At 36.2% G+C, this 14,139-nt stretch overlaps 1 protein-coding gene across 1 annotated transcript; it reads left to right on the plus strand.

The window, feature by feature from the left end:
* Positions 1-513: 513 nt before the first annotated feature.
* LOC103555790 (vomeronasal type-1 receptor 3-like) lies at positions 514-1,461 on the plus strand. The gene has a single exon (XM_008527561.1). The coding sequence runs from the start codon at positions 514-516 to the stop codon at positions 1,459-1,461; it is 948 nt and encodes a 315-aa protein (XP_008525783.1).
* Positions 1,462-14,139: the final 12,678 nt, after the last annotated feature.

The following is a 14,139-nucleotide window of genomic DNA, read 5'->3' on the forward strand; positions in this document are numbered from 1 at the left end:
CTTTTTCACTGCTATCCCTTTAACATTTTTAATCCTGGTATTCGTTGTTACTTTCTTTGGAGGGGTATTACAGTCTCACATAGATTTGTTAATTTTATTACTCCTTTCCAGAAATTTATTTTTGATTCTTTTCCATACAAAGGTTATTAGGTATTAATTTATGTTTTCCTTGTATCAATCCCATTTATTTTTTAGGATTAATTTTCTATTTCTTTCCTCATTGTGTTCTTTATCTTTTTTTATTTTAATTAGCAATTTGAATTAAACCTTCTGTATAGTCTAATGCTATACTTTAAGGCTGTCAAGAATTACTGAAATCCAGTCTCTGGAAGTGACCTACCTTGGCCTGAAATACAGAAGAGTTGAACATTTCAATGTCCTTCCCTCACACTGAACTGTCAATTATTATAATATTCTACAGGCTCCATTATTTATAATTTCACAATATATCCTATTTTGTTTCACTTGAAGCCTGGTTGACCTACTTGAAACATTTATAAAATCGATAAGAAAATGTTTCTAAGTGATGCCATTTGGGGGTTTTTCTTCATATCTCAAATTTGTATTGGGTTCCTGGGGAACTCATTGCTCTTCATGTTATATATGTACACCTTCTTAACTCAATCTCAGCTGAAAAAGCCCATAGATTTGATTTTCATACACCTGACATTAGTCAACGTTTTGACTATCATGTTCAAGTTGATACCAGATGCCGCGTCGTCCTTTGGAGTAAGGCATTTTCTGGACGATGTTGGTTGTAAGGCGACTTTGTACACATACAGGGTCACCCGGGGTCTTTCCATCTGTACTACCTCCTTCCTGAGTGTGTTTCAAGCCATCACTATCAGTCCCAGCAATTCTACATGGATGAGGCTTAAATCTGAAATTTCTACATGCATTTTTCCCTCTTTCCTCTTCTTCTGGATCATCAACATGCTCATCTATATCCACATCATCAAAACTGTAGAAGCCAATCGCAATGCCTCATTTGTTGGTTCTGGGTATTTGCAAGTCTACTGTCAAACCAATCAGCTGGAACACCACCCTTCAATGGCATTTATAACTGGCATCATAATTCGAGATCTCTTCTTTGTGGTCCTCATGATGTTGTCCAGTATCTACATGGTGAGTCTGCTCTACAAACACTGCCAGAGAGCCCAGCATGTTCACAGCCCCAGCCTGTCCTCCCAGCCGTCTCCAGAAATCAAGGCCACCCACAATATTCTTTTGCTGCTAAGTTGCTTTGTTTTCTTTTATTCCTCAAACAACCTCATTGCCCTTTATTCTTTTTATAGACCTGAGAAAATCCCGAGACTGGAGAGAATTACTGGGATTCTTTCATCGTGCTACCCAACCATCTGCCCTTTTGTGCTAATGAAAAATAATAAGATTACCTTCAGATTTACTTCTTTCATTTCAAAGATGAGACCTATCTTTTCTCGAAAAACAGTCAGTAGATGATCTGACACCCACAACTTCATTCAGCAAGAGAGAAATCTCTTAAATGCTTTATACAAAGAAAAAATGCCATGTGGCTATTGAATACTGGAAATGGATCTAGAATACTTGAGATGATCTACAAATTTAAAATTCACACAAATTTGAAGTCTCGAATGAGTACATAAATATCAAATTAATGTTTCATATTACTTCTTTACACTGTAATAGTTTGGGTTAACCAAAATATATTAAAAATATATCATTAGAACTAACTTTATTTTCTTGGTTTTGCTTTTTTAAAATGTAGCTGCTGGAAAATTTAAAATTACATTTGGGATGTCATTTATATTTCTATTAAACTGTAGCATTCTAGGGAAAGTCATTTATCTATTCAATAAATGTGTATTGCATGCCTTAGGTATTCCAGGCACTATTTTTAGCCTGGGCATAATTACTGAGGAGATTATATAGAATGTTTCTGCTGTAGGAAAAACATAAGTGCATATGACAGAGCTATAAAAAATAAAGCAGGTTATGGGGTCGGACCCCTTGCCGAGTGGTTAAGTTAGCACGCTCTGCTTCAGCAGCCCAGGGTTTCGCCAGTTCAAATCCTGGGTGCGGACATGGCACCGCTCATCAAGCCATGCTGAGGTGGCATCCAACATGCCACAATTAGAGGGACCCACAACTAAAAATACACAACAATGTACCAGGGGGCTTTGGGGAGAAAAAGGAAAAAATAAATAAATAAAATCTTTTAAAAAAAAAAACGAGAGCAGGTTAAGAGAATTGGGGATGCTTGGAGTTTCACTCCTTAAGGCAAAGTACAAGACAGGTGTGTGTCTTTCAACGTCTGTGTAAATCCATCCATAATAATAACCCCACTCATGCTATGCTCCTGTATGTGCTATTTTAGATCCACTCTGTTCTGATACTTTCAATTAAATGGGACTCTTAATTTTCAATAATTCTTCACTAGAAATAGCCTGACACTTTCTCCATCTACCGTGGTGCATTTGACAAATAGATGTAATTTGTAAATTCTTTGCACAGCACCACTTCCCATCATTTTTATTTTCTGCCATTTTGAGGTCTCTGTTCTATTTAACTCATTGTTTAATTAAAGTCCCCAGGGATAAGATCTCTGCAATAAGTACTTTGAATCTTTGCATAAATTGTTTTCAGCATGACTGCTAGATTCTACCTTGCTCAGGGGTAGGGTTCTTTGGCTTACCACTTTTCATTCAGTACTTCACATTTCTGCTGTCTTCCAGCTTTCCCCGGTGCATACAGATACCCAACACCAAAACAATGCTTTTCCTTTGAAGAAACTTAGTTTTCTCAATGACCTTTCAAAATCTGTACATTATAATTAGGTAAACTTCCATAGACTCTAAAGACTGTTACCTAGATAAGAATACAATGTGTTTTCCATTGCTAATTTCATCCAGGATTTGGTTTGCATATGCAGCTCAAGTGCTCTTCAACCGAGGAAATTATCTTCCATTATTTAAGGATTATCTTCCCTCCACTAGTGTTTTTTTTTTTTTCCTGAGGAAGATTTTCCCTAAGCTAACATCTGTGCCAATGTTCCTCTATTTTGTATGTGGTTCAGCGCCACAGTATAGCTGCCAATGAGTAGTGTAGGTTCATGCCCAGGAACTGAACCTTGCCCAATAAAGCAGAGCACACCAAACCTAACCACTAATCCTCAAAGCCAGACTGTTACCTCTACCAGTTTTGTTTTATCCATTTGGAGTTCTCACTCTTCCTTAGCAGATGTGTGATGCTTCTTGGATAGGTGCCCACATTCCTTCTTTAGCCTTGTTCCTATCATGGTTTTCATCTCTCTGATCAACACAATTTAAAGTTTTTCTTTTTCCTTGAGCTTCCAAACCCAATTCAGGTTTAAGCATCAGGCATCCTCTCCTTCAAATGTATCTACGGACTTTCTTCTTAACCTTTTTTTATTCGATAACAAATATGCCGAAAGAAGCCAGGAAGAGAGAGAGGAAAAGACAGAGAGACAGAGAGAGAGAGGATCTTTGGTTCTGATTGCATTGAAGTTGAGGGTGGAGGCCTAGGTTTTCACCCATTTACTCTTTATTGGTGAATTTAAAACATAAGAATGAGAATTTAAAGTGCAGGAAGAGAGAAAACAAGCTACCCAAATATCAGTTATTGAAATCAACCAAGATCCCTAAAACAAAAAAGTCTTGGAGTCAGGGGGCACAGCTCCTTATCAAGTGGGGAGGCTGGCAATGTGTTCTTTCCAGATACCCATGTTCAAAGTGCATGCCTCTTTGCAGTGGATGCCTCAGCAACCAGAGCTTAAATCAGGCACTTACAGTACAAGAAAGAAAGTCAAATTTCAGAGCTTCCATTGCAGCCTTTTAATTCTCTCTTCAGCACAATTTTATAATTACCTCTGTAGTCACCATTCTTAATTTGGAGTGTCATATGCCTTTAGACAAGCTGATGAATATTCTTACAAAATATTTTACAAGTTCGTATGAACTCAACATCATAATGCTATGAAGTTTATAAACACCCTGTAAATGTGCAAAAGATCTCCTGTGGGTCCTCAAATCCCTGGACATAAAACCAAACTGAATACAGCATCCTTTGCAAAAGGCTCCCTCTGCTTGATAACTACATGGGGGCAGGGGAAAATCCCCTTTTACCTTTCTAGTGTTCTTATGGCTGGACTAATACTGAAATTGATACAAAATCAGATTATCAGGACAAATAACTCAGTTTATTATGTACCTCTTCAGATCATAGAGAAATGATGCATGGAGAGTGAACAAAGCAGAGAGTATAGATAGATAGATAGATAGATAGATAGATAGATAGATAGATAGATAGATCTTTTACACAAAGAAACAATAAATTTGTGAGGAATGACAGGACAAAGAAACTTAGATTCAAGGTACATAATTAGAAAGGAATTTACCCAGAGTTTAGGCATGAGGCAGTAAATTAACAACATTTGTTTATGCAGGCTTCTTGGAACTAAATTCTATAGCTTTGCCAATAAGGATGCCAGGAGAGCACCTTCGCATGGGAGAATTAACTCCTGCTTGCAGGGGGAACCAAGACAAGAGGGTCAGAATCCCCTTTTATTTCCTTCTCAAGTAACTTTGACTTTAAAATATTCACTATGCTATCGTGGGATATATCATGGTGGGCTGCCCTTGGCCCCAACAGTTCCGTCCTCTGAAACTTCCCTGGAGATTTCACATATTAAGTGTTAAGCTATTAGATTTTTCCACGATTTCATTAAATTAATCTTTTGGTATAAAAATAGGTCAGTTCGATTAGACAACTGTGCCTCACTTCAAAAATCAGTGCTGCAAGTCCACTCCAAATTTACGCCTATGTTACAAGAAATCAGGTATTTAATAAGAGGCATTTCTATGGAAACAAAGAAAAACAAAGGGCAATGGTTGGAGCACATTGAAAACCAGTTTCTGAACCAGTCAGGAAGATTCCTAGATGTCAGGGTTGAAGCATCTTTTGCAGTTTGAAATGTCTCTGATGATGTCATGGGGTGTTCAGATACACTTTCCGAGTGACTTACTCAGCAATAGGTGTGAAGGTATGTAAAGAGAGGCTTCTGTGGTGATCTTGCTTAAGTTTATATCAATTTTTTCAGCTTCACTTTGAAGGGCTTCAGGGGAAAAGGGCATCTTTTTCTCAATAATTACAAGTTAAAAATGGGAGAAAAATTGGAAATGTTAGTGTGAAGAGTTATAGCCAAATATCTGAGGTAATCAGAAGAATTTAGGATCCAGTCCAGTTTTAAGGTAGATAAAAACTTCAAGGAAAATTAAAAGCACTAGAATCTAATATTCACTGTTACATGTTATAGTTTCTACTGAAACATAATTTTATCTCAAAAATCACACTTATTTTGTCAGAAATAATCAATTAAGACTACTTTGTTTTCAATATAAGTCTACTTTCAATAAACTTGGTTTAGTTTACATAAGTACAGCAAGAATAGCAATTGATCATATAGGCTCTTTTCAACTGCTTTGCTAGAACTTTTCATAAATCTCCAGACTGAACTTTTAACAGCCTCTCAAGGCTAAGAAGCCAAGCCAACTATTCCACCTGAAATACTGATAGTTTTGGGTGAATTCCTTCCTTCTCAAGGCTCCCAACATATCTTTGAAGATTTTGCACCTGCCAGGAAGTGACCTTCTTTACACAGCTGGTTAGGCTGTTGGGAACCCTGTAAGTAAGGTACAAGGCTTTTTCTTCATGGGATTTTCCTGGTTTCTTAGAGTCAATCTTAATTCCTTAAAACTGTTTCATATATCTGAGTTGAAGCATATTTCTCAAGCATACACTTCCTGGCAAAGCCTAGGTAATATAACCAATGTTTCCAATTGTGTTCTGTTACAAGGAGAATAGATTTTTATTTAATTTATGCAAACAAATATATTGTCATAAAAGAATAACAGTCACTGAGAGTTTCTGAATTCTAGGGGTTCAGGTAGGGAGAAAAATTAGTTGTTTCAAGTCTGCTTATAAATGTATAATTCACCAAATTGCTAAGTCATAGATAGATTAAGAGAAAAGGGAAAAAGAGGTTTTCTTAAAACTGGAAAAACTAAAGATTAAAGAAACAGTAATCATTTATTGAAAAGTCATAAAAATTATAATCATCCTCATCAGATAATTCGGTCCCATGTAATTAATTCTTTTTCTGCTTAAATTCAGTTTTTCTGTTAGTTCTGTCAACTTTGCCTGATGATTGGACAGTAATCATTCCAAAAAGTTTGCAAGGCTTTTGTTAAAGCTTTTATAATTTGCCCAGTGAAGTGGGTGCCTCAATCACTGGAGACTGTGGAAAATATTCCCCAAGTGGGAAACACATTTTCTAACAGTTTCCTTTTCCACTGTGAGGGCATCAGCTTTGGGGTAGGCAAGGCTTCAATCCATCTGGAAAACATACATAGAAAAATAGGAACATGTTGATAACCCATACAAAGTGACAGCTGAATGAAGTCCAGCTGCAGGTGCTCAAAGGACCAGAGGGAGGGGTTCTGAGCCCACAGGGGACAGAAATATTTTTTCCTATGGTGAGTAAAAGAATGTAAAAACCAAAAGTGGGGTTTTCCAGGTAGCTGGGAAGGGCTAAGTGTCTGTCTTGGGTTTCCCATAGCCCTGATTGCACATTTAATTTACACCTATTGATTACCCATCTTAATTTCCCTGATTCAGGAACAGACTGTTGACATGTTATAAGGACACCAAGATGACAGCCGTCTGTCAATGAGGGATAAATTTGGTTTTTTTGGGGAAGAAGTAGAATGAATTTCCTCCCCAGGTGTCATTACATTTATGTATTCTGTTGTTGCTGCCTTTGTATGAAAATCAGCTAAGGGATTTTCCTGATACATAGTGTGAGCCTCAATTTTGATGACAGATGAACTTTTTTACCAGAACATATTGGACTTCCAGGAATTTCATATAATTTCTGGAATTCTTATAACACATACTCGTATAGATATGACATCCAGAAGACTTAACATTATTTATTATTTGATAATACTTTGCATGTAATTTAACATATCAATCCTAATTCATTAAATATCCCCATTTTTATAAGGAGAGAGAAAAAAATCTTTTGAGATGTTTCATACATCGCCTCCCACAAGGGAGGAGAGCAAGAGAAGAAGAAAGGAACAGAGAAGAACTACTAAAACACTCAGAAAAAAGTAACAAAATGGCAATAGGTACATATTTATCAATAGCTATTTTAAATTTCAATGGATTAAATTCTCCAATCAAAAGGCACAGAGGGGCAAATTTGATTTAAAAAAGAGACCCATATATATGCAGCATACAAGAGACACACTTCAGACCTAAAGACACTCACAAACTGAAAGCGAAAGGAAGGAAAAAGATACTCCATGCAAATTGCAAAGAAAAGAAAGCTGAGGCAGCAATACTTATATCAGACAAAATAAACTTTAAAACAAACACAGTCACAAGAGACAAAGAAGGGTACTACATAACGATAAAGGCAACAATCCAACAAAAGGGTATAACACTTAAATATCTATGTATCCAACATAGGAGCACCTAAATATATAAAGCAATTGTCAACAGACATAAAAGGAGAAGTAGACAGTAACACAATAATAGTAGGGGACTTTAACACTCCACTTACACCAATGGATAGATCAGCCAAACAGAAGATCCAGAAGGAAACGTTGGCCTTAAAGGACACATTGGACCAGAGGGACGTAGTACATATATACAGAACATTCCATCCTAAAAACATAGAATACACATTCTTTTCAAATGCATGTGGAACAGTCTACAGGATTGATCACATGTTAGGCCACAAAACAAATCTCTATAAATTTAAGAAGATTGAAATAATACCAAGCATCTTTTTTCACCACAAAGGTATGAGACTTGAAATTAGAAAATCAGGAAAGCCACAAATATGTGGAGATTAAGCAAAATGCTACTGGACAACTATTGGGTCAATGAAGAAATCAAAGAAGAAATCAAAACACACCCAGAGACAAATTAAAATGAAAATACGACATGCCAAAATCTATGGGATACAGCAAAAGTGGTTCTAAGAGGGAATTTTACAGCAATTCAGGCCTACTTCAACAAACAAGAAAAATCCCAAATAAACAATCTAACAGTGCACCTAAAGGAACTGGAAAAAGAAGAAGAAACAAAGCCCAAAATCAGTAGAAGGAAGCAAATAATAAAAATCAGAGCATAAATAAATGAAATAGACATTTTTAAAAAAAGAAAATATCAATGAAACCAAGAGCTGGTTCTTTGAAAAGATAAATGAAATTGACAAGCTTTAGCTAGATTCACCAAGAAAAAAAAGAGAGAAGTCTCAAATAAATAAAATTAGAAATGAAAGAGGAGAAATTACAACAGACACTTCAGAAGTACAAAAGATTATAAGAGAAAACTATGAGAAGCTATATGCCAACAAATTGGGTAATCTAGAAGAAATGGATAAATTCTTAGAATCAAACACCCTTCCAAAACTGAATCTTGGATAAACAGAGAATTTGAATAAACCAATCACCAGGAAAGACATTGAAACACTCATCAAAAACCTCCCTAAAAGTAAACATCCAGGACCAGATGGCTTCCCTGGTGAATTCTAGGAAACATTCACAGAAGACTTCATACCTGTGCTTCTCAAACTCTTCCAAAAGTTGAAGCAGAGGGGGAGCTTCCCAACTCATTCTATGAAGCCAACATTACCCTGATTCCAAAAACAGACAAGGACATCAAAAAAGGAAAATTACAGGCCAATATCACTGATGAACATCAATGAACAGATCCTCAACAAAATACCAGCAAATCAAATACAACAATATATTTAAAAGATCATACACTATGATCAAGTGGGATTTATTCCAGGGATACAGGGATGGTTCAACATCTGCAAATCAATCATCATAACACACCACATTAACAAAATGAAGAATAAAAATCACATGATCATGTCAATAAATGCAGAGAAAACATTTGATGAGATACAACATCCATTTATGATAAAAACTCTGAATAAAGTGGGTATAGAAGGAAAGTACTTCAACATAATAAGGCCATATATGACAAAAACACAGATAACAGTGCTGTCAATGGAGAAAAATTGAAACTTATCCCTCTAAGATTAGGATCCAGACAAGGATGCCCACTTTCACCACTCTTATTTAACATAGTATTGGAAGTATTAGCCAGAGCAATCAGGCAAGAAAAAGAAAGAAAAGGGATCCAAATTGGAAAGGAAAAAGAGAAATTGTAACTATTTGCAGATGACATTATTTTATTTATAGAACATCCTAAGGAATCCACTAAAAAACTTTAAGAAACAATAAATGAATATGGTCAAGTTGCAGGACACAAAATCAACATACAAAATTCAGTTGCATTTCTATATACTAACAATGAAGTAGCAGAGAGATAAATTAAGAATACATTCACCTTTACAATTGCAACAAAAAGAATAAAATATCTAGGAATAAACGTAACCAAAGATGTGAAAGACCTGTACACTGAAAGCTATAAAACATTGTTGAAAGAAATTGGAGAAGACACAAAGAAATGGAAAGCTATTCCATGCTCTTGGATTGGAAGAATTAACAAAGTTAAAATGTCCATACTTCCTAAAGCAATCTACAGATTCAATGTAATCACTATCAAAGCTCCAGCAACATTTTTCACAGAAATAGAACAAAGAACCCTAAAATTTACATGGAACAACAAAAGACCCCAAATAGACAAAGGAATCCGAAGAAAAAAGAACAAAGCTGGAGATATCACACTCCCTGAATTGAAAATATACTGCAAAGCTGTAGTAACCAAAACATTCTATATATAAAATGGTACTGGCACAAAAACAGACACACAGATCAATGGAATCGAATAGAGATCCCAGAAATAAACCCACACATCTATGGACGGCTAATTTTCAACACAGGAGCCAAGAACACACCATGGAGAAAGGAAAGTCTTTTCAATAAGTGGTGTTGGGAAAACTGGACAGCCACACGCAAAAGAATGAAAGTAGACCATTGTCTTATACCATGCACAAAAATTAACTCAAAATGGATTAAAGACTTGAATGTAAGACCTGGAACCAATAAAGTTCTAGAAGAAAACACAGGCAATACCCTCTTTGACATCGGTCGTAGCAGCATATTTTCAAGTACCATGTCTGACCAGGCAACGGAAACAAGAGAAAAAATAAACAAATGGGACTACATCAAACCAAAAAGCTTCTGCTTAGCAAAGGAAACCATCAACAAAACAAAAAGACAGCCTAACAATTGGGAGAAGATATTTACAAACCATGTATCTGATAAGGGATTAATATCCAAAATATACCAATAACTCATACATCTCAACAACAAAAAACTAACAACCCAATTAAAAGATGAACAAAAGATTTGAACAGACATTTCTGCAGAGAAGATACACAGATGGCCAACAGGCACATGAAAGGATGTTCAACATCGTTAACTATCAGGGAAACACAACACAAAAGTACAATGAGATAGCACCTCACTTCCATCAGAATGGCTATAATTAACAAGACAGGAAACAATAAGTGTTGCAGAGGATGTAGAAAGAAGGGAACCCTCCTACACTGCTGGTGGGAGTGCAAACTGGTGCAGCCGCTAAGAAAAGCAGTATGGAAATCCCTCAAAAAATTGGGAATGGATCTACCATATGATCCAGCTATTCCACTGCTGGGTATTTATTCAAAGAACATGAAAACACGAATGCATAAAGATACATGCACCCCTATGTTCATCGCAGCATTATTCACAATAGCCAACACTTGGAAGCAACCTAAGTGCCCATCAAGGGACAAATGGATAAAGAAGATGTGGTGTATTTACACAATGGAATACTATTCGGCCATAAGAAATAATGAAATCTGGCCATTTGTGACACCATGGATGGACCTTGAGGGTATTATGCTGAGTGAAATAAGTCAGAGGGAGAAAGTCAAATACAGTATGATCTCACTCATAAGTAGAAGATAAAAACAACCACAAACAAACACATAGCAACAGAGATTGGATTGGTGGTTACTAGAGGGGAAGGGGGGAGGGAGGAGGGTGACAGGGGTGATTAGGCACATGTGTGTGATGATGGATTGTAATTAGTCTTCAGGTGGTGAACATGATGTAATCTACACAGAATTCAAAATATATAATGATGCACACCTGAAAGTTATATAATGTTATAAACCAATTTTACCACAATAAAAATAAAATAAAATTCACAAAAAAAGAAAAACAGAAGTGCACATAAGTTATAAAAAGTAGAACAAGTGAGGAAAATTGAAAGTACTAAAAGTTTCACTCCTCAGTATTGTCAAAAAGCAAATTTCAGTGTCAGCCTGGTGGGGTAGGAGTTAAGTTCACATGCTTTGCTTTGGCAGCCTTGGGGCCTTGGGCCCAGGTCCTGGGCGTGGACCTACATGCCACTGATTAAGTTCTGCTATGGTGGCATCCCACATACAAAATAGAGGAAGATTGGCACAGAGGTTAGCTCAGGGCCAATCTTCCTCAGCAAAAAATAAATAAATAAGTAAACAAATTCCAACTGAGTAAATTTTAAAGATCTTATTGGTCTTACTCAATGATTCATGAATTGGGCAGCAGACCATCTAGCAGATAGAAAGGAGCTCCGAGGAGCTGTATGAAATGAAAGACTTTTACACGCAGAAGAGAGTAGGACAGGGAAGTCATACTAGCCAAAAGCAGATTGTTGGCAAGGTCACCTTCCTTTAGGGGTTGGGGGAGGTCTGTCAGGTAGATTACCTCACTAGTGCTGATTTGGCAATCCCCAGGTTGACTGGTTTAAGATTCCGTTGCTTGGACAGGTTGAAATTCTAATTAAGTCACATGTGGAGTCCTCATGTGGTGACTCCATTTTGGGGCCTGTTGCCTCATTTCTAACAATTCAAAATACAATGCAATCATGTGTCTCTCCACGTCTGTGTAAATTCATCCATAATGATAACCCATCCCATGTTATGTTGATATATTTGTCATTTTAGATCAAATCTATTACGATAACTTCAATTAAATACTCTTGTAATAATTCTTCATCAGAAAGGGCATGACACTTTCCCAGTCTATTGTGTTTGGTCCACGCGCTTTAAACATATTTAGTGTACAAAATTTTTCTCAGTACCATTTTCCTTCATTTTCATCTTCTACTGTTTTGAGGCCTCTGTACTATTTAATTCAGTATTTAATGAATTCACTGTTTAATGCACTGTTCAGGTCCTCAGGGATATGATTCAATTGATATGTAGCTTGATTCCCTGTGTATCTCTTTTTCACATTGGCAAAGGGATCTTACCTTGCCAGGTCATATGACTCTTGGGCATTAGTCCCTTTCATTCATAGGCTTTTAACTACTTTCCACCGTTTTCCAGCATTTCACAGTGCAGATAACGTAGCCACTACCAGAACGATGCTTTGAAGAAACTTGGTTCTCTCCATGAGATTTTCAATTTGTGGTTTATCCTGAGATCAATGTCCATAGATTTTATAAAATATTTCGCATATAAAGAGAGGTGGAGTTTTCTTTTTCTTCTGTTTTCATTTTGAAATGATTTTAGATTTACAAAACTGTTGCAAAAATAGTAGAGTTCGCGTTCAAGGCTTCACCTACCTTCCCCTATTTGTTAGCCATCTATCATCTTTGGGGAAGTATCTATCCAGATCTTTGCCTCATTTTTTATTAGACTGTCTGTTCCCTTATTGTTATATTGTAAGGTTTCCTTTTTTCAAATTCATTGAATTATACTTAATATACAGAAAATTCCACATATTTGACGTGTACATTTTGATGAGTTTGGACCTATGCATACACCGGTGATACCATCACCACAGTCAAAGTAAATAAACATATCCACCACTTCTAAAAGATTTCTTATGTACCCTTGCTTTTTGCGTGTCTTGTAAGAACACTTAGCATGGAGATCTATCCTCTTAAAAAATATTTTAAGTATTCAATACAGCATTGTTAACTATTTGTACTATGTTACACAGTGGAATTCTAGAACCTAATCATCTTGCAAAAGTAACTGTACACTCGTTGGTCAACAACTCTCCATTTCCCCCTTCCCTATCCCCTAGAAACCACCATCCTATTTCATGTTTCTGTGAGTTTACTATTTTCCATATCTCATATAGGTGGAATCACAGTATTTATCTTTCTGTAGCTGACTTGTTTCACTTAGCATCACGTCTTCCAGGTCCATTCATATTTTTGTAAATGGTTTCCTTCTTTTTCAAGGCTGAATAATATTCCACTATACACATATATCATGTTTTCTTTATTCATTAATCTATGGATGAGCATTTGAGTTGTTTCCAAATCTTGGTTATCGTGAATAAAGCAGCAATAAACATGGAAGTGCAGATATCTTTTCAAGATTCTGATTTCCATTCTTCTGCGTACAGACCCAGGAGTGGGGTTGCTAGATCATATGATGGTTATATTCTTAATATTTTTATGAATTTCTACATTGTTTTCCATAATTTCTACACCATTTTACATTCCCACCATCAGTATACAAGGGTTCAAATTTCTCCACATTGCCAACAGCTACCTTTTGTCTTTTTGACAATGGCCATCCTAACAGGTATGAGGTAATGTCTCATCACGGTTTTTATTTGCATTTTCTCTGATGATTAGTGATGTTCAGCACCTTTTCAGGTGTCTGTTGGCCGTTCATCTGTCTTCTTTGGAGAAATATCTACTCAGTGAGTTGTCTATTCAGATCCTTTGCTCACTTTTAAATCAGGTTATTTGGCTTCTTGCTATTCAGTTGTATAAGTTCCTTATATATTTTAGAAATTAATCCCTTGTCAGATATATACTTTGTGAATATTTCCTCCCATTCTGTAGGTTGCCTTTTCACTTTGTTGATTGTTTTCTTGTCTATGAATATGCCTTTTGGTGTGATGTAATTCCACTTTCTATTTTTCTTTTGTTGCCTGTGCTCTTGGTGTCATATCCATGAAATCATTGCCAAGAACAATGTCTTAAAGATTTTCTCCTATGTTTTCTTCTAGGAATTTTACAGTTTCAGATCTTACATTTAAGTCTTTAATCCATTTCCAGTTGACTATTATGTGTGGTTTAAGATAGAGGTCAACT

This window comes from Equus przewalskii, chromosome 9 (assembly GCF_037783145.1).
Source record: "Equus przewalskii isolate Varuska chromosome 9, EquPr2, whole genome shotgun sequence".
NCBI classification, from domain to species: domain Eukaryota; kingdom Metazoa; phylum Chordata; class Mammalia; order Perissodactyla; family Equidae; genus Equus; species Equus przewalskii.

Bases quoted from the DNA above. Each gene is read 5' to 3' on its own strand.
- LOC103555790 (XM_008527561.1), top strand. From the start codon at position 514: ATGTTTCTAAGTGATGCCATTTGGGGGTTTTTCTTCATATCTCAAATT.